This window comes from Battus philenor, unplaced genomic scaffold (genome assembly GCF_028537555.1).
Source record: "Battus philenor isolate CCGP_79_NKW_IND1 unplaced genomic scaffold, ilBatPhil1.0.hap1 SCAF_13, whole genome shotgun sequence".
NCBI classification, from domain to species: domain Eukaryota; kingdom Metazoa; phylum Arthropoda; class Insecta; order Lepidoptera; family Papilionidae; genus Battus; species Battus philenor.
In genome coordinates this window covers 10,116,808-10,144,806 of record NW_027181675.1, presented here as the reverse complement: position 1 = coordinate 10,144,806, position 27,999 = coordinate 10,116,808, and the positions used below count along the sequence as shown (strand labels likewise).

The following is a 27,999-nucleotide window of genomic DNA, read 5'->3' as shown; positions in this document are numbered from 1 at the left end:
GAGAAGAAGTCGTACCGAATCACTAAAATAGATTTTGGCACAAACAAAATAAAATACAAAAATTAATATATAATATTTCACAATGTGTTTCAATATACAATTGGTGGTAACGTGCGAATTTATCTATTTGATAAGTCATATCAAAGATAGTTGAATTGTGACGCTGACTGGCTGCGAACGCTTATTTTACGGGCCTGTGATTTTTTTTTCCTGTACCAAAAAATACCAATTAATTATTTACACATGGTTGAAATAATAATATAGTGAAGGTTGGAGCAAATATGAAAGAGTTAAAAAGTAATGGTTTAAATAAATTTAACATGAAAAACAAATATAAAGTCAACGATCTAACCAACGTTGAATTTACAGCAAAAGCTTCGGGAAGTGACAAAGATAAGTAAGTATTATTTTAATTAATTGGTAAATTTTCAGCAATGTAAAGAAGTGTCGTTATTTTTAGCTTTATTAGATCGATAAATTTGCCTTAACTGCAACCAAGGTTGCGGATCTTGAGCATCCATTATAAACATTAAATAGTTTCATGAACATCAAATTCAGTATAAAAGATGTTTTTTTTATAAAATATAATGATTAAATAAGAGACGTCGTTATATCCTTACAATATAAAAACGTTTTCCTTTATATGTTCTAAAAAATAGAATATTTATGCACTCACGACAAAAATATTACGCAATTAAATGACGGGTTATTAAAAACGAGTGCTGTAAGTCCACCAATGAAACACATGTCGCCTAGAAACCTCTATGAATCAAACAATCAATTTATTGCCATGGAAAAATTAAATGCGTCATATTGCTTCTCCTACTGAAAGGGTACGTTACAACGGTGAATATTATTCATTCATGTTGTAAACGTTAAACAACTGCCAATTTATTTGTGTACTTAAAATTTTAATAACATTATGACTCTCATTATAATAGCCTTAATTTAAATTCTTCTCATAATAGCGATTCGGCAATTAGATCATGTTTTATTCTATCTTGCGAGGTGTAAAAATCATGATTTTTTAAAAAATATTGTGTTTTATTTACCATCGACTGCATCCATTATGAATTAAAGAAGTTATTTTTTTCTCATATTCGTTAATATATAAGAAGTAAGATTCTCGGCGTGACGGTGCACAATTGTAAATTCGGAGGTATTTCTTGAAAGCTCTTGAAGTTTAAATCATTTTCCGATTATATTCCTCTTTTATAATCTTGACAGGGCATCTGTTGAGAAATCTAGGTTGAATTAAATATTTTAAGGGACGAAATTGCAAATTCTTCTTTTAAATGGGACGACGCTTAACGTTGTGTAACTTTGTTTTAGATTAAGGTATTACGTGCTATTCTAATATGCCTTTTCACTTAGTGCTTAATTTTTAAAACTGTCATTAAACTTATTCGCATATTATTCGCAACATTATTCGCGTATTTACTCAGATTGTCACCGTAAAGCAGTCTTATGCAACTGTCGTTTGAAAATTAACTAGAAGCTACTTGCATCCAGCGTCTCATAAGTCGTACGCAGCGCAAGTCTCTTTGATGCTCTTCAATCCTCTCCTTAAGAGCCCATACAATTTGTTCTGCGCGATGTGTTCCTGCCTTCTGCCACTTCCAATCAGATGAAACATGTTGGTTACTTTTGTTCTTCTACGGATCACAGCCCGAAATCAATCTCGCGGAGTAAATTCAGAGCACAATGTTTTCCATGCCTTAACAGTGAGCTTGACAATCAGGCCTGAAGTTACAATCCATGTTTAACTGCCAAAAGTCATCACTAGTAACACTGCTAACGTTGATCGTAGACCATCGTCTTAAGGCACAGAGATTTATTGGACTAGAAGATGATTGGCAATTATAACCATAAGCTATGTATTGTTGGTACAAATATTAAAACAAATAATAATTAATGAACGCTATTAGTTTCTTAATCGTAATTTTGCATCACGCGTTTACGTCATGCACAATTTGTTTAATCATTAGCCGGAATGATTAAACGTCACTTATCGAATTCGGAACACGTTGTCTTTTAAATTAATGCATTTATTAGTTTCGATAGACGCACGCATGATAGTAAATTTTTGGGACCGTCTACACGTGTTCGCCAATATTTTTTCACAATCATACACGCATCAACGTAAATAATGAATAATTATTTACGTTGATGCGTGTATGATATAAATATATGATATAAACAAACCTTAGTCAATAATACTCGTTGTTTTAACAATGACTATTAACGTACCAAAGGTTTATCTATTTATATGCAAATATGATTTGTTAAATCATATAAATTGTTAGTAATTTGAACTGATATAAATTTATTAGTTAGCTCTACTAAAGTTCATATTTTTTGCTATAATTGCAATCTCTAGGAAATTCAAAAAAAAGTTGATCACATTACGCGTCAGTTAAACTTAAAACATTGTATAAAAAAAATTAAGACTAATTTTACGACTTGATTACTGAAGAAAACAGCGATAGACCTAACGTTAATGTAATAAGGTTTAGTCGCGAGTTCGACCTCAATAGACACAAGTTTTTGGAAATTAATACGATAGTATAAAATTACTTGCAAAGCGCGAAGGAACATATGCGAAGGTAACTCGCTTAGCATCTCCAACCAAAAATCACAATAAATGACGTTGCAGGAATGTTCTGGAATTACGTATTTATTTACATATAAGATACAAACAGGAGGATACGGCCAAAGTACAATACAATATTTAATTTTGTTACAATTAACATGTGATGAATCTAGAAAATATAGATGATGTAGAAAAAATATAAAATATTGTTTTATATAATGAACGATTTGATAAAGTTAAAGAATTAAAGTTAATTAATGTTCTATGTTCGCTCTAAAACAGCATGTTTTAACTGCGGAGACATTACAAAGTTAATAATAACGTACTTATGCATCGCACATGTACGTATTCGCTTAGAATTAAACATAATCCGATGATAGCAATTGACAAAATTATAGTTCTGCTCACTCGAGCACCATCGAATCGAAAAGTTAAATAGGTATATGCGTCACTTCATAAAGTATCAGTCTGTGCGGCTTTTAATTTCAAACTCTTTTAACAGCCCATGCCACGGCTCGCCGAAGAAACTATAAGATTAATTACCAACCACTTTAAACTATGGGAAGTTGTAAATGTTATTAGGCAAATAGTTTTCATAAGTCTTAAAAAAGAGCTGTGCACAATAAAATGACGACCTCATTATATTTTACATGTAAACGTGACCCTCGTAAAAAATTACCGAGAAAGGTGGATCATTTCGGTTACTTTTGTTTTTTTATGGACTTTGTTAGTTACATTTCGTATTGGCAAGTTGAAGTAGTAGTGGGCGTGCAATATCGCGTGTAAAACAGATGGCCACTTGGAAGTGGAAGTTCTGAAGTGCAGATCACAGCCCGGCAAACGCAGCAGTAAACATTTATCCACAAGGTCATCAGGACATGGGACTTTATTAACGCATTCGGGAGATACAGTATGCAAGCTGCTTTCAATCAGTCTTATTGGGAATCTATGCGGAAGTTGCAGCTGCGGGAATCCTACAGATGAAAGGATGATGATTATTAGTTCCCAAGGTAGTACAAACTGATAGACTTAAAAAAAATGAACTCTGGTATGTCAAACATACCAATTGAATCATTACTTCTTGTTTGTAACTACATCTTAATTAGTGAAGGTAATAGTGGGAATATATTTACAATCGGAGGCATTTATAATAATAAATCGCCGTCAACACTCAAGAGCTAGGTGTTACTTTTCCCTCCCCGTTTGTGTAGAGAAAATGTTATTATCGGTTAACCAATTATTTAAATGGACATAAAATTAACCTACATTAGAAATAGAGTTCGAGGTAATTTTGATGAGTGTTTTGAACACGCACTCGTTTTCAAAAAAAAATAGTTGGTAATAGGCACGAAGTCGTTTCATGGAACATTAAATCTTTAATGCTAGTACTGTTATGGTATCTAATTAAAAGTATCACATTACTTCGCTATATACTGCAGAATTTTAAGTACGTTAAACAGAGCATATTTTCTTGTGTTGTACCGTTTCTAGCTGTGTGTGGTAAGGTAAAAAAAGAAAACAGCGAATTCGACAACAGAAGAAAAATATATTTAATAAAAAGGGTAGGGGGGCAGAAGTCCTGGTCTGATTTTACACCGTAACTCGGTACACCCTAATGGTGGTGGCAAGCAGACGCACGATTTCCCAGGCATGGTCAAGCGGCAGCAAGTCAAAACAGGGTGCGCCCATAGTTGGAAGGATGTGTTCGTGCCGGTGCGAGGTACGAATAGATTCAACCTCAATGACCGAAAGTTGTTTTAAGTATAAAACTTGCACCCTAAAAGGTGCGAGGCGGTATAAATACTGAGGCGTGATTTTAAAGATGCTTCGAGAATATAGTTGAAGAACGGAGACGAGTTATTAGTTTTTTTTTCAATTGTTTGATTGAGATGTATGGGACGCTAACATGCAACGTTACAATAAAGGATTTATATAAATCATATGTGTAAATACGCAATACAAGACATAATTAATTCAAGGATTCAGGGAAAATATTCTTAAATAATGGCCACTACAATCCGTATCACCTCCCAAACTTCAATAGAAAAATAAGAAATTAAAAAGTAATTAAAACACGATTTTTTTCAATAAACAATCCCTGCTATAGTTCTTTAGATATTTAATTTTAAATAATGTTATTTTCACTCTGTAAATTTATGTTTCGTATAAGTCTGAGATCGGAACTTTTCGTACAAATGTCTGGAAACGTCAGTTTTGTGCTCCGTCACAATAATTTTATTTATATCCAAAACAAACATTTTTACTAATGCTACATACAAATACGCTATCAGTTTTATGATTATAACAATTTTTATAATCCTTTCCTATTAATGTTACAATAATAGACTTCGCAGAACTCAAGATCCTAGTTCGCCCGAATTGCAATTCGAATTATTTCCAAGATTACGAAGGAAATGTATGTTTATTTTATTACTTACATTAATATCTCTTTTGGATGGTAGACACGTACTTCTACCATAAAGTATTATTAATTTAAATAAATTTTGATTATTGTTAAGGTTTATAGCAGAAGCTTATATAAAAGTTAGTTTTTATTTTTATTGTTAATGAACTTTATGGTGTAATTGAACTTATGGTGACAGTCAGAAACGGAGGATTTCAGGAATTACTATTATCTCCGCACTTGAACTATAAGCCTAAAGCTATAAACACTCAATGCTAAATGGATATTGCTCGTTATCTCTTACATTTAAAAGCATTTCTAGCAATATGATTTTTAATATCAATATTAGCAACAATATAGAATTAAAAAAAAAAAACGAATTTCCAATTACTATTAACCAAATAATTTATAGGTAAACTATTTGATTCTAGTGATTTGATTTCATAGGAATTTTACCTTGGTTGTATAGATAACACAATGCTCATTTAACATTCCGCTATATTCCAAAAAAATTGTTGTTTTTTGGCTTTTTTATCTGTAACGTAAAGCGATTATAAGTAATAATAATTATCCTCGATATCAATTTCCGTATTATTATAATGTTCGGAAATTTAAAAATTTTCTAGGTCTAAAATAATTTTGGTACTATTTCTTAACTAGATATTAAAAATAGGATTTTTGTTACTCTTCGCCTTAATAATTATATTTTTAAAAATGTGATCTTTAATCTGATGGCTGTTGATTTTCCGGGTTCCTTGATATCTTTTGTTCTACGTTCATTAACACTGCATTCTAAAATATATACGAATTTAAATTCCTATCAATCACTTATGGATCCTCATTCTTTAACAAAGATTTAAAACCCCTTCTTGTCTCGAGTCAAGAAGTTATCGGAGACTGTGACAGAATTTTTGTAACATTTAAACAACTATATTTTTAATATCGAGGAGCAAGACAATTTATATTTAAATTATTGATTTATTTACATCAGCCGCTAATCACGTGCAATGACTGTATCTAAAATGATAACTCGTTTAATATTGTTACAGTTCCTCTGAGCCGGAAGCAAAAACAGAAGAATTACCAAGCATTTCATTTTTCACATTGGTAAGCGTGAAAAAGCTCCACTTTCAACATTACACATTAGTTAGCTATTATCGATCTCTAAAAACCAACCGATATATCCTAAATACGATATTTCCTTTACAGTTTAGATTTGCCACCACCAAAGACAAAGTATATATATTTATTGGAATAATATTTTCGATAATATGTGGGATAACAACGCCTATAAATACTCTGCTATTTGCTTCTCTATTGCAAAGCATGGTCGACTTCGGAATTTCTGTTATAATTGGAACGCCACAAAGCGACGTCTTCCTCTCTGATTTGGGTCTGTTCGCGTTGTACAACTGTATTGCCGGCATTGTTCTTGTCATAATGTCTTATGCTGCAACCGTCTTGATGAACATATCCGCTTTTAATCAGGTAACTAATGCTTTTATAACAAAAATACATATTTCTGGCACTGCCATTAAGATCGCGGAAACTTGTTGAATGTGAGGAGAGCAAGATCGGTCATCGCACCGATCTTTAGTAAAGTATATACCTTGCAGTGTGCGTCTATTCGCTGACATAATGATGATTAAGGAGGTTATTGAAAATGACCACACAAAAAACTCATACATACATGCTTATTATGTTCTTCAGACATTAGGGCACATTTGTAACCCTCTCAGATTTATTTTGCAAAGTGTCAGTATTGAGTACTTTCCCGTTCTGATAATTTCTCTCAAATTTGACTCCCCTGCCATTCTTCTATAGATGTACAAATTATGACTATGGTTCACTGGGTGAAATAATAATAAGAATGAATACTTGTGTAATAAATGTTACTTATAAAAAATACAGAATTTGATTTAAATTTGAGCCATAGACATTGTCAAATTGTCAAATTGATATACTAAAGAATTTTTATCGAACCTTACGAATAAACATTTGTTCCGCACCCAATGCTTCGATGTAAATAGTAATTATAAGTATTTTTCAGGGATAAACTCATCCTGTTTTTGTTGTTGTTCACAAGTACTACTTGGTGCTATAAGTGGTGTCTATTCTAAGCACTCGCTTGATAACTATGTTATCGCAAAAACACCAAGTGCACGAAGACTTTTTGATCATACGAGAATTAGCGTCATGACTTAACAATATTCCATAATTATGAAAATGAATACTAGCAAAGCTTTATTCTAGAATTAAAAATAAAGCATCAACTTATTTATTTACTATCAGAAATTTACATTGTCAAATAAAAATTATGCTGAAAAAAATGTTATCTAAATCTTTTATTTGTTTTAAGGTTATACAGGAATAGTTTTAGAATATCCACATGAAAATTTGTTATCGTTTTTAGGTTTACAAAATTCGTCAAGAATATTTGAAAGCAGCGTTGAACCAGGATTTCGAATTTTTCGATATGCATCAAACTGGAGACTTCGCTTCAAAAATGACCGAGTAAATATCAGATAAGATTATCAATATTAGCATAAGTGGATGCGCCTTTCGAGACGGTTGCATTGTTCTAGTAATGATAATGGAGGAATTAACAATTTATTATCATTCAAGTATCATAAAGTACGATATCAATGTTACTAGTCATATTACAATGTCATCGTATCGCATAGCGCCAGGCCAGAAAGACTAATCGTTAATGCCAACGAAACTAAAGTAAATCTTGGGAAGACAGCACGGGTGTGTTGCCAAAACCTCTGTACCGTGCTATATGAAAATGCGGCGACGTAGTGGCCGTGGAAAAACGAGTATGAGCGTAGCCGCCGCGATCTTTATTGGCGGACTGACGGAATGGAGCGGTCGATACTATCCCATCCCGTCACTAATGCGTGGTACAGCGGTTTCGTTAGCACTATAAGTAAATATTCAATTAAATATTTTTTTCAAAATTCATTTGTAAACCAAACCAATACAAATTTACCCCGTAATACAGTTCAAAAACATTTGGTTTATCTACCTTGAAGACATGTCATTTATTACCTTACATATTAATTTTAAAAAAATCGGTATCTTTTTATTTATTTTTAAACTTTATTTATTGAGTTCTGTTAAATTATAGTAACTGATGTACACAAATTTATTATTCATTAACGTAGTCATCACTACCATTTCAGCCAACGAACGACGACTGCTGGACATGGAACTCTGTAATAGATTTGATATTACATACCTTTATGGCCTCTTTAATGTCATATTATTATCTCTTTTATGGCTTGACTATTTTGCTCCGCGATATTTTTTAAATTATAGATGCAGTTGATGTGCCTGCACCTCTCATAAATACAATAATAAAGGACAATTAATTATTTAAGATACATTGAATATTTTGCAGTGATGTTGTGAAGCTTGAAGACGGAATCGGAGAAAAGTTAGGCACTTTTATCTTCTACCAGTCGTCTTTTGTTAGCTCTATCGCAATGGCGCTCATTAAGGGATGGAAGCTGGCACTGCTCTGTTTAATTACATTTCCCGTGACGTTGTTTTTGGTTGGCATCGCAGGACTCGTAAGTTACTTTTTCGAACTCATTTTTCTTAAATAGGACCTAGATATTTCAGATATTTTGTATTAGGAGAAGAATAAAACTGAAGTTCTCGTTTCATTTTAATTTTCGATGTTCAGGGCATAACGGAGCCATTGAATATCATTGGGTTTAAACTGAACGGGGTTTAATACGTGGTTAATTTAAAAAAAAACAAGAAAGCATTCATATAGGATTCGTATCGTAACTTTTATAGCGCTACCGAAACCGCTGTACACAGTGGCGTACCTAGAACTTTTGCCGCCCGGGGCGATCTCCAGTTTGCCGCCCGGGGCGATCTCCAGTTTGCCGCCCGGGGCGATCTCCAGTTTGCCGCCCTTTCTATTATATGTCAATCAAATAGTGGTTTTTGATTTAAAAATTATTGATATATTACTTCAAAGTAATCATATAAACTTTTCAAAAGAAATGACATTTATAAACTGACATCAAAAAATTTTAGTTAGGAAAAATTGCCGAACAAAGTCGTAAAGATCCTTTTACGAATTCAACGAATTTTAATGAATACAATAAAATAAAATTATTATCTTGTTCTTGAATTAGAATCCAAAATTTACACTAAAATGCATTTATATACACCGAGGAATAATATTCGAAATCATAAGGTTAATCATAATTTATATAAATCAAATATTAAACTTATAATAATCATTTATTATTCAAGAAAGAAAATATATTTGAAATGAAAAAGTTTCTTTTTACAACTATAAGTAAATATAAAAAATGCCGCCCCAAAGTAAGTGCCGCCCGGTGCGGTAAAAAAAGAGATAGGCACGGAATTTATTATAATACATAAAAATTGTTTATATATTTTAAAACAGTAGCTATGTAAACGAATTTTATGTTTTTTACAATAGCCACCGTCCGTTACAATCTTTTCTTTTCACTTATTTACCAAGTACGTATGAAAGAGAGAGAAATTGGATATAGGCGGTTACATGGGTCGAACTTAGTGTAGTATAGGAGTGTCACATAACGCAGCCGGCGATGGACATTTTTGTGGGCTATTCAAAATATCCAGCGCAAAGTAAAATACAATAGTAATGTGAACAACAAATGTAACCAGCATATAAAATTATAATAAACTTTATTTATAAACTATAACGATTATCCTAAACGGTACATGGGTCAATAATAATTTACTTTATATATGTGTATTACATTGTACTAGTCAAAGTAATAATATTGTTCATGCAACTGATTTTTTTTTTTGACTGACTTACGTAAAGTCAAGCATTGTTTGTTTGGCGCAAGTTGTCTTTAGTGTTTGACACCGACACTGGAGGAATATGTTATTTTTATTTATTTATAAAACAGATTGCTTCAAGACTTTCAAAGAAAGAGGCGGTAGCTTCAGGAAAAGCCGGCTCAGTGGCTGAGGAAGTACTCTCTGCGATGCGCACCGTATACGCTTTCAGTGGACAACAGAAGGAAATAGAGAGATACAATACCTACCTAGAAGAGTCTAGAAGTATCAATATTAAGAAAGGTGGGACTTATATTATTTCATAGCTCTCTCATACATTTAATGATTACTTTCGAAGTATACACTATGATTAAAAATAGCTGTAAAAGCTTTAAAGAGCTTTATGTAATGTAATACTCACTTGAGAGCATAAAAAGTGATCACCATGAAACATATTCCATTAACATATCTTTCTACTGGAATGCCGACGTGCCAACAACTTTTAGCAATGTAAAGTCTGCTAAAACACTTTTTGGCTTTTGGCAATTTATTTTCCATGAAACTATTGATTTGTTCATAAGGCGTGTTATACATTAATTGACAGTAAATAAGCTATACATTCACCCATTTACACCTAATTCTAATAAACCTTGTCAATGTCAAATGTCTTGCAGGGTACACATTTTTTTAAAAAAATAGCTTTTTTAAAAAAACCTTTCAAATAGAGCACGACTTTCATTTAAAGATTAGTGTTTTAAGAAAAATATTAACTATTCACAAATGCGATATTGCACATAAATTTAATTTATAGTTTGTACGTAAAAATGTGCCATGGAAATTTGTTATACAGAATATACCAAAGTATAATTATTTGCTACTAGTTCCAGTTTCACTAAAAAAATTCTAATACACTAAGCATATTTAGCTTAGACAGTAGTAGCGCAGCGGTAGAAGATTGAGATCCAACCGTGGGTCGAATTTTCGATTCCGGAGATACAATCTTATATAGTTCACACTTTATGCAATATTAATTGCCACTGCTCAGTAAAAAGTTTACAGAGGATGGGCAGCACCGTCTTTTACATATCATAATGCTACACGCGATCGCCAACCCGCCTGCCCAGCATGGCGAATATAGTGGGCGTCTTTGGGCTGAAACGATTACGACGAAGCATTAATGTTTCTTATATTTGTACGTCGAATTTTTTTGTTATATTTATTAAAAATAGCTAACAAAATTAACAATATTATGTACGAATACAAAGCTATTAAAAATATAGGAATAATTTCAATTATCATTGAATGACAGGCGAACCATAACATGCGCTATATAAACAAGAATAAATAATAATTAGATCATCAAGAAATCTATTTACATTAACCTAATTTAAAAAGTTAAAGGTGTTATTATTCTGCAATTTTCTAGTTATTTATTTAACATGTGTATTAAAAATATTTATTTTGCTTCAGGATTTTTCACCGGATTGGCGATGGGTTTTCTGTTTTTTTGCATATTTTGTTCTTACGCTTTGTCCTTCTGGTTTGGATACAAACTTATGGTAGACGAACCAGAAAATTATGACATCAACACTATGATATCAGTGAGTATTTAAATATACTGTTTGCCGCTTCCCTAGTCTTGTTGCTTTATGAATTTCCAATTCATATATACTATATTCATATATACATTAGTAAATACTAAATAGAAACATCTAGCACTATTTAAGACAACATATGTGATAAAGCCTGTGCTGACTAGTCATGCAAAATGTATCATACACAGAGGTGATTGGTTAAAGGTGTACTTGGCGTGAATATCTGGCATATTTTCTGTCAATTAATGAACATTACATCATGTCCAAAAATAAATATTACCAGAAACCATAAATTACGTAATGATTATATAGTAAGAAAAAGCGTTTTTAAGATTCAAATTAGTACATGTAAAATGAATTATTGTTTACTATCTGTTGCTGTAAATTTTTTGGGCCAAAATTTTTCCCGGAAGTTATTAACCTTTCCAATAGAAAAAAATAATTAATATGTCATGTTTCATGTGACATGCACCCACAGGTTGAATGAAAACAGGTATAAAAACTTTTGTTCGCAATTTTTAAAGTAATTGTAAATCAATTTGTCAATTGTTTGCCCGTGTTTAATGTAAATTTAGTTTAAAAATATATCTAGGCGGTAAATTTATTTCCCTTTATATTATAAAATGCGGGTGAATAATTTAATTAAAAGGAGCTACATGCAATTGTGGCAAAAAATAACAATTTTCAAAAACAAATCTTTTTAGGTCTTTTTTGGTGTGCTTATGGGCTCAGCAAATTTTGGAATTTCGTCTACATTGATGGAGGTGTTTGGAATAGCCAGAGGAGCCGGTGCACAGATTTTTCATCTTATTGACTTGGTACCAACGATCAACCCTCTTTTGAATCGAGGAGTGGTTCCCAGTGCTGTTGAAGGCAACATTGAACTTAAGGATGTATATTACCACTATCCATCCAGACCAGACGTGCCAGTAAATATGTTTTTATATACTAAATAGCAAATTCTCAAGCAGAGCTATCATTTACTCGTCACACTAAAATACAGCATTATTCAAACCCTACTGCTTGGCTAAAGATGGAGAAGTCACAAGACCTCTAACAGAAGTCTCTTGGTAAAAGACAATTATTTCCAATAGTATATTTAATTTATAATCCATTTTATTAACATAATTAGACAAAAATATTACTAATATTTAACAATCACAGTTACAATTACATATATATTCTTCTTGGTTATTTATCTTCATTGCTGAAGGTCCCCCTTCCTATAAAACCTTGCTCGAGAATTCGACGAGTTTTCTCCGCAAGTGAGTATAACCAGCTTTCCTGAGGACGCATTTTATTTGCACTTTTTTCAAATACCTTATAAATTTAAAAATTGTCGTGTTTTACTCTTGTTTGTCTTGTACCACGTTTGCCTTTGCTTCAAAAGATCCAGCAACAAAAATAAAGGACGGTACCTAAATATTTAATAACAATTATGTAAACTAATTTTTAATTTTTTTGTGAAATTTGACTACTACAATCATCCTGTCCTTTCATTTTCTTACTAAAGCGCTATTGAAAGAGCGCTATATCTCTTCGATAAATATGGTAATAGTGCTACCGAAACATCTGCGCCTGAAAGAGAGAGAGAGGTGAGGTGGGGGCCGGAAAAATTATATGAGCGCCACGTTAACAACGGAGTGACGCAACAGAGTGGCCGATTCTCCCCCTGTTCCGCCGCTCTAAAGCGATATTGGTAGCAAATTTTGAATTACATATTTTGGGCCAACCTACACTAGCACTATATTTAGTAATATGTAGGGAGTGAGATGTGAACTTTAATAAAGATTTAAAAAACTTGTAGGTGCTAAAAGGAATAAACCTAAGCGTAAAACGGGGCCAATCAGTGGCACTTGTGGGTCATTCTGGTTGCGGAAAATCTACCATTATACAGCTAATATCACGCTACTATGACACCATTGATGGAAGTGTAAGTTTTCTATAAAGTTTATATCAAAATCTCTTCATGTTCAACAAGTGTAATTTAAGGTCATTAAGATTTAAAAGCGGATTTAATTGTACGCAGAAACATGTATTTTTATTATTTATAGACATAGATAGTATAATTAGATAAGCGTAATGTTATCTTTTTGTCCTGTATTGGATTTTAATAGTTCCTATCGACAAATACCTTAGTACAGCATAGATAACAATCTAATTATTATTTTTGTAATGTAAAATAATAATATTACAACAATATTTAAAGTTACATTTATATGATAAATCGGTACATGGTACGTGCCTAGATAAATCTCAGTGTATTGGTAAGAAGACCGCATAGCTCGAAAATATTCACCAACACGGTGGACAGACGACCATGTTACGAACATCGGCAAACGCTGGATGCAGGCCGCTTTGAACCGGTCCTTTTGGTAATCTCTGGAGGCCTGTGTCCCCAAGAATCCATCCCGAAACTGTTAAGTTGCGCTTACTTTTACAGCGGCTTACTTTTATCTAGTTTCCTTTATATTTTCGAGATATTTGTTTGTCCGGAATGATATTCATCCTCACGTTTTCCCTCACTGCATTATAGTGTCCCAGTCAAAGCAGATTTTACGAGGTGTTTGTTTGAGTCTGTTTTGACCGTTCACTTTCTATTCATGAACTTTGAGTAGCACAATCCATCTATTTCTTTCTTGTAAGATATGCATCGCAACTAAGCGAAGCGTTTCAAATCTAATACATCCAGCATAAGAGTGGAATAATTTGCATATGCCTCTCCAATATTTTTCGAAAGGTGTCGGTTAGAAATGTTCTGCATCCGCTGCCTTCCGGCAACGTTGAGAAAATCGTCTGTCCACTAAGTATAAGTGTCCACTAAGACCGCAGCGGCTAGTTCTGCTCGTTATCTGGTCTGCCCACTGGCACTTCTAACTTGCCAATCAGCTGGGCTACAGCAGTTACTTTCATACCCACCTACCCACTAATTGTTTATAATTGTGGTAAATTTTTGACGTGTATAACAGGTATATGTCGATGGCAAAAATGTACGTGACCTATCGGTTCGATGGCTACGAGAGCAAATAGGTCTGGTAGGTCAAGAGCCAGTGCTTTTCAACACCACAGTGCGAGAGAACATCCGATACGGACGTGCTGATGCCTCGGACGCTGAAATTGAAGCAGTTGCCAAACAAGCTAATGCTCATCACTTCATTATGAAACTTCCTGCGGTAAGTCTAAACTATTTAAATCAATTTTAGAAAAAGAATTGTCAAATTGTAACCTAGCAGCTTGGCAGTCGAGGTTTTTTTAGACATAGGATACTGAAAAAATTAAAATTAAATCTATGGATTATTATTATAAAAGAACCCTCTATCAGTACTTGTACAAAATTTTACGCATCTCGCAGAATACGTTTATTGGCTGACATGATGTTGGTGGACACTATCAATGAGGCATGATTGAGAGAGTTTTACAGAGTATACACAATAGTCTCATAATATGGGCAAAGAATTTGAATTTTGAACTCAATTCCTATGAAGCTGCTAAAGACCCCCGGGCTAGTAGCAACTACACTCAATAGAAACAATGAAGGAAGTATTGTTATCAATAGCACACTAAAATTAATGAAGAATCTGTCCAGATAATTTTGTATAAATGATATATAGCCATGATTTGTTGTCTGCAGGGCTACGATACGTTAGTTGGTGAACGAGGAGCATCGCTGTCTGGCGGACAGAAGCAGCGGATCGCGATCGCACGAGCGCTTATTCGCAATCCGCGGATTTTGTTGCTCGACGAAGCAACCAGCGCTCTTGACACGTCTTCCGAATCTAAAGTGCAAGCCGCATTAGATAGGGTAAGTAGGATTTATTTTTGAAAATTTACTTCTTGATTATCGAATGGTATTGAAAATTGTTGATACTTGGAAAAACATTCTTTCCTAATTAAAAATCTTTAAGTCTCATGGTTCCGAAGATATCGCGATGAGCAGTACATAAATAGACAAATCCTATTAAAAATATTTGATAATAATAAAATATAGATAAAAAGTCGTTATTTTTAGGCTCAAAAAGGAAGAACAACTATTGTAGTAGCTCACCGGCTATCAACTATCAGGAATGTGGATCTAATTTACGTCTTTAAAAACGGTACAATTCTAGAATATGGAAATCACGACGAGCTCATGAAGATGAAAGGACATTACTACGACATGGTAATGATACAGTCTTCTCCGGAAGGCGATGACACCGCAGGTAGTCTTGTAAATATTTAAACGGATAATTTTATTGTGTATTCCTGTTTTATTATATACTTCTTTGATAATTTCAGATTCATCAGGTGTTCTAGCAAGAAAAGTATCGGAAGTAGTTGAAGAAGACGAAGATGAAGAAGTAAAAACTAAAATAGAAGTAAGAATTTCTTTATAATGACTTATTGTAGTATAATAAAGAATTAAATATTAGAGTAAAATCTCATGCAGAGTATTGAATAAATGTTTTTTTCTTTAAGGAAACGGAAGACATCGAAAATGAAACACAGATACCATTCAAGCGTGTCATTCGTTTAAATTCACCCGAATGGAAGTCTATAACATTGGCCAGTATTTGTTCCTTGCTCAGTGGTTGTGGCATACCTCTTTTAGCTGTTATCCTGGGGGATTTTGTAGGAGTAAGTACTTCCTTGTTAAATATAAAAACATATTTTAATGCATAGATTCAAACCGGTCCAGCATCCAACATTGGACGAAATGACGATAACGATTATAACATATGTAACCATCATATTTAATTTATAATCTATATATAATAATTCTTCTGTTATCCATAATATTTCTTCTGTATAATTCAAAAGTTATTTATAGAGGCCTTGAGAACTTAATGTGTAAAAATGGTCTTTGTGGAAATATTTACAAGATATAGAATCTTTATAAACTCGTAAAAGTTTTTGCCCCTTTGATCATAAATCACAGATAAATTTGCCCTATATTTATCACTGTCACGGTGCCTATTTGTGCAACCAAGCACTAAAATTGTATTTCTATGTTTCGGCTTTAAAGTGCCACATACGATGAAATAACGGAATTAAATAATCTAATTAATGAGCGCAATTTAATTTTGAATTTGGAGTGTGAAATTGACACAATCCCTATACAACTGAACAACAACTAGTGAACTTTAAATGAACCTTCGGTAAATTCATTGCTGACCTATACGCGACGAAATTAATATTTCTAACAAATTTAAAGTACCTAAGCCTTATGATTACGGAAACATCGTAATGATGAAACTATAAAGACGATGAAATTTGTTTCATGTACAGATAAAACCTTCACGTAGAACTTTTGCGTGATTATTTTTTTTTTGTTATATAATACTAAATTTCATTTAGAGATTAATTTCGAGATACGCCCATAAATCTTGACAGGAGTGTTTATCATTAAACTATCTAAATTTATTTACAGGTTCTCTCAAATCCTAACACTGATGAGGTGTTTGCTGAAGTCAGAAGGTTTGCGCTTATATTCGTTGGTATAGGCATTTTTACAGGAATTTCCAACTTCATAACGGTATTGTTAATACATATATTTTTTACTTTGCTATCTTTTAAGTGTTTTGTTAATAAATTTTATACACAGGTGTTTATGTATGCGGTAGCCGGAGAACATTTAACTGCGCGTTTGAGGTTACTAATGTTTGATAAAATGCTTCAGCAAGAGATTGCATTTTTCGATAACAAGAACAATTCAACGGGAGCCCTTTGTGCTCAGCTCTCTGGTGAAGCAGCTACTGTCCAAGGGGTAATAAATGTTTACTTTTCGGACTAACCACATGTTACCACAATAAAACGATTTTTTTTTTCACTATAGAATCACACATTTTTGTCTTCACATAAACATACAACTTACATAATCATTTCAAATGTAAGATGTCCACAGTTGGACATAAGCATCAAGTAAAAAATTCAAATAACCTTACAGACCTTATATCCTTATTATATACAAATAGACAATATACAAAAAAAACATTAAAAATTGTTATTTAAATGGAAACATACAATATAAAATATAATTGATAATTATTTTAGGCAACGGGACAACGTATAGGAACTGTATTGCAGGCAATTGGGACTTTCAGTTTTGCTTTGACTTTGTCTCTGATATATGAATGGAGAGTAGGCTTGGTGGCATTAACATTTGTTCCATTTATTGCTGCCATTCTCTACAAAGAAGGTAGATTGGTGAGTGCCGAATCTTTTGGGACTGCACAGACAATGAAAAATAGTTCCAAGGTAGAGTATTTTTTTATGTTTATGTATTGTTAATATTATTTTGTCTAATTGGACAATTTAGTCTTATATAAAAACGTTAACAAATTACATAAAAGTAGAGGTGTACAAAAGGTTAGCTCTAGAAATTTTTATTTATTTAAAAGGCTTGTTAATATTTTCTCGAGGCTTCATAAAATAGTAAGTCTTTTATGTGCAACTGTGTACGGTATTACAATATGCTCTGAATTATCTAGTAAATAATTTGAGAAGTCCATAAAGAAAATTTTTTAAAAAAAATGTTATTATAGGGTAAAGGATATTTTAAGTGATGATAGCTTGGAAATGAGTTGCTCTAACAAGTATTTTAACGATATTGTAAGTGACCACAAAAAACTGTATTTGTTTTGGGTTATCAGATGAAGAGCGTTTGGAATATATTAGTTGAAGGGTGATAGAGAATTTAATCGGATTCTAGTTTTTAACAAATGGAGTCTCTTGGCAATTTTTTCATGACGTACATAAGTTTAAATGACCCAATGTCGATAATAATGTGAATAAATGAACATGAGAAATAATATGAATAATGATATTGATGCTGTTGTAGTTGGCAGTAGAGGCGGTAGCGAACGTACGGACCGTGGCATCTCTCGGAAGAGAGGAAACTTTTGTTAACGAGTACGCAAGGCAACTATTTCCAGCTTTACTAAGCGCCAAGCGAACAACCCATTGGCGAGGAATTGTCTTTGGGCTCTCCAGAGGACTTTTCAACTTTGTGTACGCGGCTGCGATGTACTACGGAGGAACACTTATGATCTATGACAACGTTAATTATTCAGTAGTACTTAAGTAAGTAAACTGTCACAATAATATCCTTATAAATATTACGTTTTGATTAATATTTTTCATAAGAATATTATTTATCCATTTTTTTTGTTTTCTTTTCCTCTCTCTGGTAAGTGGGAACTTATCAAGATTAATTTTATATTTTTATTTATTGTTGTATTTATAATTATGTATTATATTGTACTTATTATTAACATAAATTAATAAATGTATGTATATAATTAAATATATGTATGTTTGTACACGTCGAAAACCCGCTATTTGTGTTGTCTTCTATTTCCTTATTATGGTTGTCTATACGAAATTGCCTTCAGTGACAAAACCGTACATTGTACTTTTAAGTTATTATGCGTCTATGTTTTTTTTTCTTTTCTCGTGTGTACAATAAAGAGTAATAAATAAAAAAAAATAATTAATTATTTTAGATCCGCTCAGGCGTTATTAATGGGCGCATCATCAGCAGCTCAAGCTTTTGCCTTCGCTCCTAATTTCCAAAAAGGTATAAAAGCGGCCGGACGTATCTATGTCCTTCTGAATAAACAATCGACCATCACAGACCCAGACAAGCCTGCCATAGAAAACTTTGTAAGTTAATACGAATATTGGTTTAAAAGAAAAAACGAACATGAAATAGAAAATCTTTTTAAAAATATACGTGAAATATCGTAAAAAAAAGTCAATATATCTTTCGTATTTTAAAACAACGAGTCCTTAGTCTTCTCGAAGTCTTAAACAGTAAACCATCACAGACGGTAATTTAAAAAAATGCCATCCTGTAATCATGGTCGTTATAATTCAAAACGGCTTTGACCTATTTAAATAAGTTTGTTAAAAAAAACTAGTCTTTTTCATTACGCAACATTACGTTAAAGAAAGAACAGGTGTCTAAGAGTCTAGGCCTAGTTTAGACGCCATTTTTAACTTTTACAGTATATCCATTTGCTGAGTGGTCTAAACTAAGTTTGTTGATAATAAGATGCTCCGTTGAATGTAGATAGTTTTGACAACAAAGAGGACACAGTACTAAATTCTGATTGTATCATCTATTAATAATATCAGCTGGAGATACTAAGCTTACTCTGTATGTTTATTTTTTGTTACATCCATTTGATTCAAGTGTTACTATTATTCATTTATACTATTCTCAATGTTTAAAAGCCTCATGTCCCAATAAAATTATCTTCTATAAATTTAATAACATAGAAAAATACTGCGTAAAATTTTCAGAAAGGTACAGGGGAAGCAAGTCTTCAAAACGTGGACTTCAAATATCCAACTCGCCCACTGATACAAGTATTGAAAAAGTTTAATCTTGAAATAGAACGAGGGAAAACCTTTGCTTTAGTCGGTGCTAGCGGTTGCGGAAAGAGTACTGTCATACAACTTATTCAGAGATATTATGATCCCGATGACGGCATAGTTGTACGTATACAGTTTCTTGGCAGTAATGTTACGGAATATATTTCGTACTTATACAATATTTACATTTTCAGGCTTTTGACGGCATACCATTACCAAAACTACGTCTAAAAGACGCAAGACAATCGATTGGTTTTGTGCAACAAGAACCCATATTGTTTGACAGAACAATAGGCGAAAATATTGCCTATGGCGACAACTCAAGGAAACCGAACATGGATGAAATAATTTCAGCAGCTAAACAGGCTAACATACATAATTTTATTATGTCCTTACCTTTGGTATAAATGTTTACAAATTGAAATTTGAAAATAATCTGCTGTATGATAGTTTTATTGTAATACCGATAAATTTTAGGGCTACGAAACGAATATCGGTTCAAAAGGAACACAGCTATCGGGAGGACAAAAACAGAGGGTTGCCATCGCACGGGCTTTGATTCGTCGACCAAAAATGCTGTTACTTGATGAAGCAACCAGTGCTTTGGACACAGAGAGTGAAAAGGTGGAAATTGGTTACTTTTATTTATACTTTTCTAGGTTCGGGGTAGATTTTACAGGGCTACAAACGCACCGTAGGATGTCCACCCACAAGGTGGAACCTTGCAGCGGCCAGACCTTACCAAGGGAACCTTGTTAAGGTCTGGCCGCTTCCAACCGGTTCTATAGAAAATCTCTAGGAAATGTCTACTTCTAGCGGCTTTACGGCTGAAATGATTACGTTGATATTTTTTTTTTATTTTTGTTATGGATGATTGATGTTTGCCCGAGATAAATAGCAATTATCTTCACCGAATTTAATGTAACAAGCTTTACAAAAACTAAGCCGAGGGCTTCCTCAGGAACAAATATCTCAAATTTAAAAATTCTTTATTTTATTCTCCAGTTACATCTCAAAATTCCTTAGATATGAGAAAAACAAGCGGAAGAAAATATTTCAACATTATAAGTACCAAGCTATCACTGGCTGGGAATGCTGATCCGCTAATAAGAGCCGGCCATAAGCTCAATAGTTACTCTTTTTAATGTCGCCGCATTGGAGAAATATTTAGTAATGTAAAAAGATATATAATGGAAAGTATTAAAATGAAAAATTTTAACAGGTTGTGCAAGAAGCTCTAGATGCAGCAAAAGCAGGTCGAACGTGTGTTATGATAGCGCATCGTCTTAGCACAGTCCGCGACGCTGATCGCATCTGCGTATTGAGGAACGGAGTTGTGGCCGAGAGTGGCACGCACACAGAGCTCATGCAGGCACAGGGGCTGTATTACAACCTTAACAGACGGGGTTACACATAGATTTATTTAAATTAATTATTAGAATTAGACATAACTTAGTACCTCACTACTAAAACAATGCAATGTTCCAAAAAATTAGTATCTCAATTTTTGAGATTTACCAGCCAGTTTTGCTTTCTTATGAAAAACAATTCTTGCATGATTACATTAACAACCGAGTTCATATTGTTTCGAGTGGTAAACCTTAATATAGTTTTATACTGTTTATGTATAAATAAAAGTGATAAATAGTTACTACATTTAACTGTTAACATGTGACATTTAAAATATCAACCTAAATTTTAAACCATATTAATTTTGTATCGACTATTATACATAGTAAAATTTTAATTGGTAAAAGAATATTTTATTTAATAACTTTTTTAATATCCAGTCCAGGAATAATAGACCGGTAGGAAAATATTAGCTGAAAGCAATAGTTTGTTTTAACCTAAAATGAAGGCATGCATCAAAATGGCAACAGATTCACAATATCACAGTGAAAATATGAGCATTTAATTTTAACTCACTCACATCTTACTCTTAATGTGATATTGAAATTACTGAACTGATACTATAACTCATGTAATAATTCATTGTAGGAACAGATGTGTTTACAGAATGTGTAAGCAACATCACTTGCCATCAAGTTTTTTATTACCCTAGTCATAATGTCTCTTTCTAGTATAAAAAAGGTCTCCACAGCAAGGATTAGGGTATTCACATAAGCATCTGCCACACCCACAGTCACCATAAAGCAAAACATTTTAAGTATTGCTGTAATGGAAATGCTCTAAGGCCGAAAAACCAACCAAGCCTGATTACTGTTCATTATTTTTCTTTGATCATGAAATAATAAGTTATTGCCTGAATATGTATGTTACTATAAGATTAGCTGTTTAACATTACAAACAATCAATTTTTTGCAGATATAAAAATGTTAGCAGAACTCTTAGCATATAATATAAGACAAGAGTCCAATTCTGAAAAATAAATTACATAACATCCTGAATCCAAACCTCTGAGGTCGACCCTGAGCTTAATTACCATGTTGTGGTTTAAGTTTAGCATTTTTATCATTTAGCTATGTCATAAAAGGTCAAGGAGTAAAAAATAATTGTCAATGACAAAAATACATAATAATAATACAATTAATAAGTATCTGAAGTTTCATGATACCAAGGATCTTAATTTTTATACTCATACAAACCAAATATATAACATTAATATCTTTATTTTCACATAAAATAATTAATTAACAGTAAAGGCATCTAGTCTAATATATCATACAAATTTCTTTTCATGTTTTAAAAGCCATTCTTTTCTATTTAATCCACAACTAAAACCACCATTAGAACCAGAAGCAACTATTCTATGACAAGGTATCAAAAGCAAATGAGCATTAGCTCCGCAAGCTGCACCTATTGCTCTTGCATGGCTGGCCTTTCTTCCCATAGCTTTAGCCAGATCTCCATATGTGATTGTTGAACCAAATGGAACCTCCAATAGTTTGTTCCACACTTCCTGTTATAAATTAAATATTGTGCAAAATAGTTTGAAGTAAACAAATCACACTTAATTCTTAAAATTTAATTTTTAGTAATATTTCTGATTTTGTTACGATATTTTGTCGCAAATAATAAAAATTAACTCTAATATATTGCAAGCTTACCTTTTGAAAATCGGTACCAATCATTTTAATTGGTATGTTAAATTTCTTAATTTTACCTAAGAAATATCCTTCTAACTCAATCTCGACTTTTTTGAGAATTTCGTTTTTATCGTTTAGAAATGTGCAGTTAATTTCCTTAACAAGAATTTGTAATTCTTTGTTTAAGTCTTTTGAATCTAAACTGAGAATAAAATAAATATAACTATCGTCCGCAGCAGCTATTAATTCTCCCACAGATGTATTAAAAATACTTAAATATACTTTATTTTCTCTATTACTAGAGTATTGTTTAATTATTTCGGATATCATTTTGTTCACACGTTAAATAAAATTAAAATAACTGTTCTTCACGCTATAGGATTTTTTTTATGGCAACTGGAAAAAAATGTTATGGAATGTTAAAAATTAATTAAATTATTTTTTCGAATAAAATAGTTATATACTGTAAATAATAATATTCATAAAAATAAACCGTCAAATATTATTTATCATGTACTATAGCTAAAAAAATATCACATACTTAATAAAAAATTTATAAAAATGTCCTGGATATTTAAATTCACCTTCTGACATTCTTTTAGAGATTAAAGATGTTATTCGAGCTTAGTTTGGTAAAAGATAAAGCTTTTTGACTTTTATGTAATGTATGTAAAAATATGTAATAAAATCTCTACATTCTTTAATCCAAAGTGTAACCTGTAATACTATTACTAAAAAGATACACCTTTTCCGGGATTTATATCAAGACTTTCGCGACGAAATATAAGATTTTTTATTATGAAGTATTTTTTAGATCAAGTGAATATAGCTTTCGTAGAAAGTATTCCTAGAGTAAAATTTGTGCTTTGGTTTTAACTACAAAGCGATTCCGAATTCTAACATTGATTCATTGTTTTCATCTTTGGTAATCTGTGTTATTATGCTTTTTACAACATAAAATCCGAAATGTATTTAATGGGATAAAATAAAAGACAAGTGTTTATTTATTTATTTCATTTATTAAAATAATAAAACAAATGCTTAAATCAATAGTATAAAAAATATTCAGTGCATCACTTAAACTAGGTACTGAAATATATAAGTGTTCTTTGTGTATGCGTAAATATCATATACCCAATTCTTGAAATAATTTCAACATTACACAACATTAGCGTTTGTTTGAATTCGATTTTTGATTGAAGAAAAATATTACGTTATTTTAGTCACTTCACTTGACTTTTACAACAGCCTTTCCGACGTTTTCACCCCTTAGTATGCCTACGAGCGCTTCTACCATGTTTTCGAAGCCGTAATAAACTTTCTCTTTGTATTTAAGTTTACCTTCTTGTAGCCAAGCCAGATTTGCATTGATACCTTCATCCCAACGATCTATCCACCGGCTAACCAAAAATCCTGTTACTTTCAGTTCGTTGAAAACAATTGCGGGCTGTAATATAGTCGCTGAAACATCATACAAACTCTTTACAAACAATATCTTAAGAATGTACACTATTTAATCCCGACATACCTTTTGGCAAGACTGAGTCATTGTAAGACGAAATAGAACCGCACACGGCAACTCTGCCATTTTTGTTCATGTACGTCATTATAGTTGAACTTAATTCACCTCCAACCTTGAAAATAAATATCTTATTAGCATAAAATATTCCAATCCAACTTTTCATACACGTTACACAAGTCTCATCTTAGAATGATACGTTTCTTTCGTTTATTCTAAAAACAATATTGATAAATTATATAATTAATAATAATTGCAAATATAAATATTTAGATATAAAAACAGTCATATAGTCATATAGTCTATAAAACATGACGTTTTTTTTAATTAATCGTAAGACATGATTATTAATTGTAATCTTATGTTTCCTTTATATCTCTAACGTTCGTTTACTTTTTATTCGGCGATGTAATGTTTAACTACAACAGTTTATTTTATTTTGATTCATATATATTTTGATATAATAACTGTCAAAATCCTAGCCCAGTGTTTTTTTTTAACAAAATCGGACTTGCAACGGACGCAGTCCATATTAACACGGTGCCATTAGCAATGATAGTACATATAAAAAGGGAAACATCTCCTATAACCAAGTATTTGTAAAGATTAGTGTGTACAATTAGGTGAATGTTTAAAATACAAACATTGTCAAAATAGCAGTCGATGCGATTTGGTGCACTTTCCTTGAGAGCAGCTCTAATATCGACACTTTTATAATTGAAAGCGTGATCAAATTGAAGTTCTTTTTCTAAATATTCACATTTCGCATCACTCCCAGCAAATCCTATAACACGACAACCTTAAAAAGAAAAATATCAGCTTGAGAAAGAATTGATCATGATAAACTAGACTAAGTAGTTCTCAATAGATCCAAAAGAGGGGGTATGAACAAATAAGCGTTGTACTTGTTAACTTTTTAAATATCTGCTACCAATGATGCACACATTCCATCACTGCCTTTAAATCGCTGTTATCTTATAAATACCCAACAAACTACATGTTTAATAAGAAAACTTAACGTGTAGTATATAATATTACTTTGCAATAAATAACTATGAATTTTATTTTATTTTTGTAATTGTATGTAAATGTAGTGATCTTAACGGATGGCATTTACAGCTTCACCGAGTTTAATGCGATAGAAAGCTGAGAAAGATCCGAACAAGAAAATTTATTTAAAATGCCGCTTTGTTCAAGTTCAAGTTTTGGTTAAGTACATTCTCTAGACAACAGTGTTAAACATATTTGATCTTTGCTAACGGTCCATTCAATAGAACTTATATGATAAAGGTAATCCGATGGATTCTCTAAATATAATTCAAAATATACTCTTTGCAAACTAAGAATGTCAGTATTATTAACATTGCAGTAGGGAGAATCAAATCGTAATTTGCATCTTCATAAGTAATGTATGCTCATGCTCTTCTTTTCTCGGCCTCCATCTCAGCGCCCTTTCCTAAGATGCAGTACTAAAGTTTCGGTAACACAATAATTACAATTTCAATAAATTCTTTAAATTGAAGTCATACAATACTAAAACATGTAACTTAAGCTAAAATAAAGTAGTAATTATAACACCTTTTCTTAGTGTTTTTTTTAATGTTTGCGTTTTACCTAAAATTTTGCCTATTTGTCCCACGTGAGAACCAACAGCACCAGCTGCACCCGTTATAACAATCGTTTCACCAGCTTGAGGTTGACAAAGCTCTTTCATACCAAAATAAGCAGTGTTGCTATGATAAAATAAAAAACAATTATTTCAAATTCTTTCATTCGGAAAAATATTAAATAAATTCGTTTCTATTTCCTTACCCGGGCATTCCAAGTATTCCCAAACCTAGAGAAACTGGATAGGATTTTATATCGGGCAGTAGATATAAAGGTAAGAAACGGCCTTCGACCGGTTTGTTGGGATTACAAATAGTATGAGTTCGCCATCCCATATGTCCCACTACATAAGCACCTACCGGATATTTATTATTCCGACTTGCTGTTATCCTTAAAAAAGATGTGTTGTTTAAAGAAATAATTTGATGATTAAACAAGTTGCAATATTTTAAACGTCATTAATTTCCAAAAAATTGACAGGAATTAACGAATCCACGATAAAACCTAAATTACCCGTTGTATAAATTTTCAATAATCATATATATACACAAACATATATATACTTATATATGTGTGTGTGTGTGTGTGTGTGTGTGTGTGTGTGTGTGTATGTTTTATATTTATTTATAAATAGTATAAAAATACCCCAATAACGGAGCGGAAAATATTTGTGGTCAATTCGTCAGCTTGGAATTTCACATCAATAAAACTAATGGATTGACAAATATCATTTTAATCATTTATTTTAGTGAATTTATTACCTATGGAACCGGAATTTATTGTCTATGGAACCGGTTACTTTAAAAAAAAATGCAACTCTTTGTATACATGGACCTTTCTTACTAATCATATAGCAAAAATGTATAAGATCGAAATAGCTAATGTACAAATTCTACTTACACTATAGGTGTCTATATCGCAATCTATATGCGAATATTTAAATATAATCTTTAATAAAAAATAAAATCTTACTTGGCTACTTGTCCCCCAATCATCTGCGTCGGCAATTTGTAACCTATCATATAAGCTCTCATATATGGATCTACACTAAGGAATTCAGCTTCAGTTAATATTTCTGCAATAAAATATTAAATAATGTTACCTTTTTAAATTTTGTTTAAAAATAAAAATAAAAAAATGCTTTTCGGCGGTAGGCAGTCACTACTCCCGAAGGGAGAAACCGCCAAGGTTATGGGTATGATAGGTAATTTCCAGATATTTAGACGAACGCTACTTGAAGTAACTGGCCGTAAAGCGACTTTAATTTTTACGTATGACGACGAAACGTATTTAGCATTTCGTTTTCCGAGAGGGCCAAATTATGGCTCGATTTTTTTATATTATAAATTATCGTTTGAACTAAAGCAAACGTCACTATAACTTCGGAAAGCATTAGTGAAGGTAAAAGTGGCAGAAGAAACTCCAATTGCGCCTAGAATCTGCCTGGAACCTAGCGATATTACGAGTACGAACTTATTACATGTAGGCTGTGAACCTGTGTAATTTAGTTGTGACGCAATATTCGTATCATCCGAGAGCTCCAGGCTATCTTGATCTCAAAAGAGTATAATTTAACTCTAAACTAACTTAAGAAAGTTAACAATGTATGTGTGAAATCACTTACTTTCGTTCTATTAAATTAATAAAATAAATAGAACAAATAACAACAAACCTCCGTCAGCTAATTCTGGCAGTTCTTCCTGTACAATTTCAAAGTCGCTTTTTTTTGGTTCGCCTCGAAAATGCTTTGTAAGGACATATTTCTTAGCATGTATTTTTCCAACATATCCTGAATACAGTCGCCAAAATAAAAAAGTTGTATTAACTTTATTTGCCATGGTAATCGTTTACCTAGGTGAAGGAAAATTAAAGTAGGAAACTATTAAAAAAATGAACTTATTGGTTATGGAGGTTAGTGAGTGATTATAAAAAGTGATAAACAATTTATATTGACCTTGACACGATTTACACACTTATAGGAAAACGCGGTTGATAACGATCATAAATATTTTTCTTAATTATGATCTAGTTCACGGACCCTTCCGCTCCGTGAACTCAGTACCGATGAAGCTGTAAAAGCC

The 27,999-nt window shown here is 32.3% G+C and overlaps 2 protein-coding genes across 6 annotated transcripts; one reads left to right on the top strand and one right to left on the bottom strand.

Moving 5' to 3' along the window:
• The first annotated feature begins 22 nt into the window (after window positions 1–22).
• On the top strand, window positions 23–23,040 carry LOC137933568 (ATP-dependent translocase ABCB1-like). 2 transcript variants are annotated; one of them, XM_068777556.1, is made up of 23 exons: window positions 23–397; window positions 6,047–6,104; window positions 6,207–6,485; window positions 7,411–7,511; window positions 8,401–8,572; window positions 9,926–10,097; window positions 11,265–11,395; window positions 12,094–12,318; window positions 13,197–13,322; window positions 14,359–14,562; window positions 15,021–15,191; window positions 15,399–15,588; window positions 15,665–15,744; window positions 15,845–16,003; window positions 16,797–16,901; window positions 16,971–17,132; window positions 17,420–17,623; window positions 18,207–18,448; window positions 18,871–19,030; window positions 19,673–19,867; window positions 19,939–20,145; window positions 20,222–20,368; window positions 20,967–23,040. In XM_068777556.1, exons 1-23 carry the CDS (start codon window positions 282–284, stop codon window positions 21,159–21,161), a joined length of 3,801 nt encoding a protein of 1,266 aa, XP_068633657.1. In that variant the 5' UTR covers window positions 23–281; the 3' UTR covers window positions 21,162–23,040. The 2 variants fall into 2 exon arrangements, with proteins under 2 accessions (XP_068633657.1, XP_068633658.1); XM_068777557.1 differs by lacking the exons at window positions 23–397; window positions 6,047–6,104; window positions 6,207–6,485; window positions 8,401–8,572 and having other exon boundaries at window positions 7,415–7,511.
• LOC137933571 (prostaglandin reductase 1-like) lies at window positions 22,511–27,999 on the bottom strand. Of its 4 annotated transcripts, XM_068777566.1 has the most exons (9): window positions 27,873–27,999; window positions 27,591–27,769; window positions 26,891–26,993; window positions 26,123–26,308; window positions 25,925–26,043; window positions 24,955–25,109; window positions 24,320–24,425; window positions 24,133–24,252; window positions 22,511–22,664 (listed from the first exon to the last, which is right to left on the bottom strand). In XM_068777566.1, the coding sequence occupies exons 2-9, from the start codon at window positions 27,754–27,756 to the stop codon at window positions 22,600–22,602; spliced, it is 1,020 nt and encodes a 339-aa protein (XP_068633667.1). In that variant the 5' UTR covers window positions 27,757–27,769; window positions 27,873–27,999; the 3' UTR covers window positions 22,511–22,599. The 4 variants fall into 4 exon arrangements, with proteins under 4 accessions (XP_068633667.1, XP_068633665.1, XP_068633668.1 ...); XM_068777564.1 differs by lacking the exon at window positions 22,511–22,664 and having other exon boundaries at window positions 23,813–24,252; XM_068777567.1 differs by lacking the exon at window positions 22,511–22,664 and having other exon boundaries at window positions 23,813–24,252; window positions 27,591–27,707.

Bases quoted from the DNA above. Each gene is read 5' to 3' on its own strand.
- LOC137933568 (XM_068777556.1), top strand. From the start codon at position 282: ATGAAAGAGTTAAAAAGTAATGGTTTAAATAAATTTAACATGAAAAAC. The intron at 8,573-9,925 runs GTAAGTTACTTT...TTTATAAAACAG, and splicing joins TGGTTGGCATCGCAGGACTC to ATTGCTTCAAGACTTTCAAA. The intron at 20,146-20,221 runs GTATAAATGTTT...GATAAATTTTAG, and splicing joins TTATTATGTCCTTACCTTTG to GGCTACGAAACGAATATCGG.
- LOC137933571 (XM_068777564.1), bottom strand. From the start codon at position 27,756: ATGGCAAATAAAGTTAATACAACTTTTTTATTTTGGCGACTGTATTCA. The intron at 26,044-26,122 runs GTAAGGAAATAG...ATTTTATCATAG, and splicing joins GGAATACTTGGAATGCCCGG to CAACACTGCTTATTTTGGTA. The intron at 24,426-24,954 runs GTTTGTATTTTA...TTTATTTTCAAG, and splicing joins TCGACTGCTATTTTGACAAT to GTTGGAGGTGAATTAAGTTC.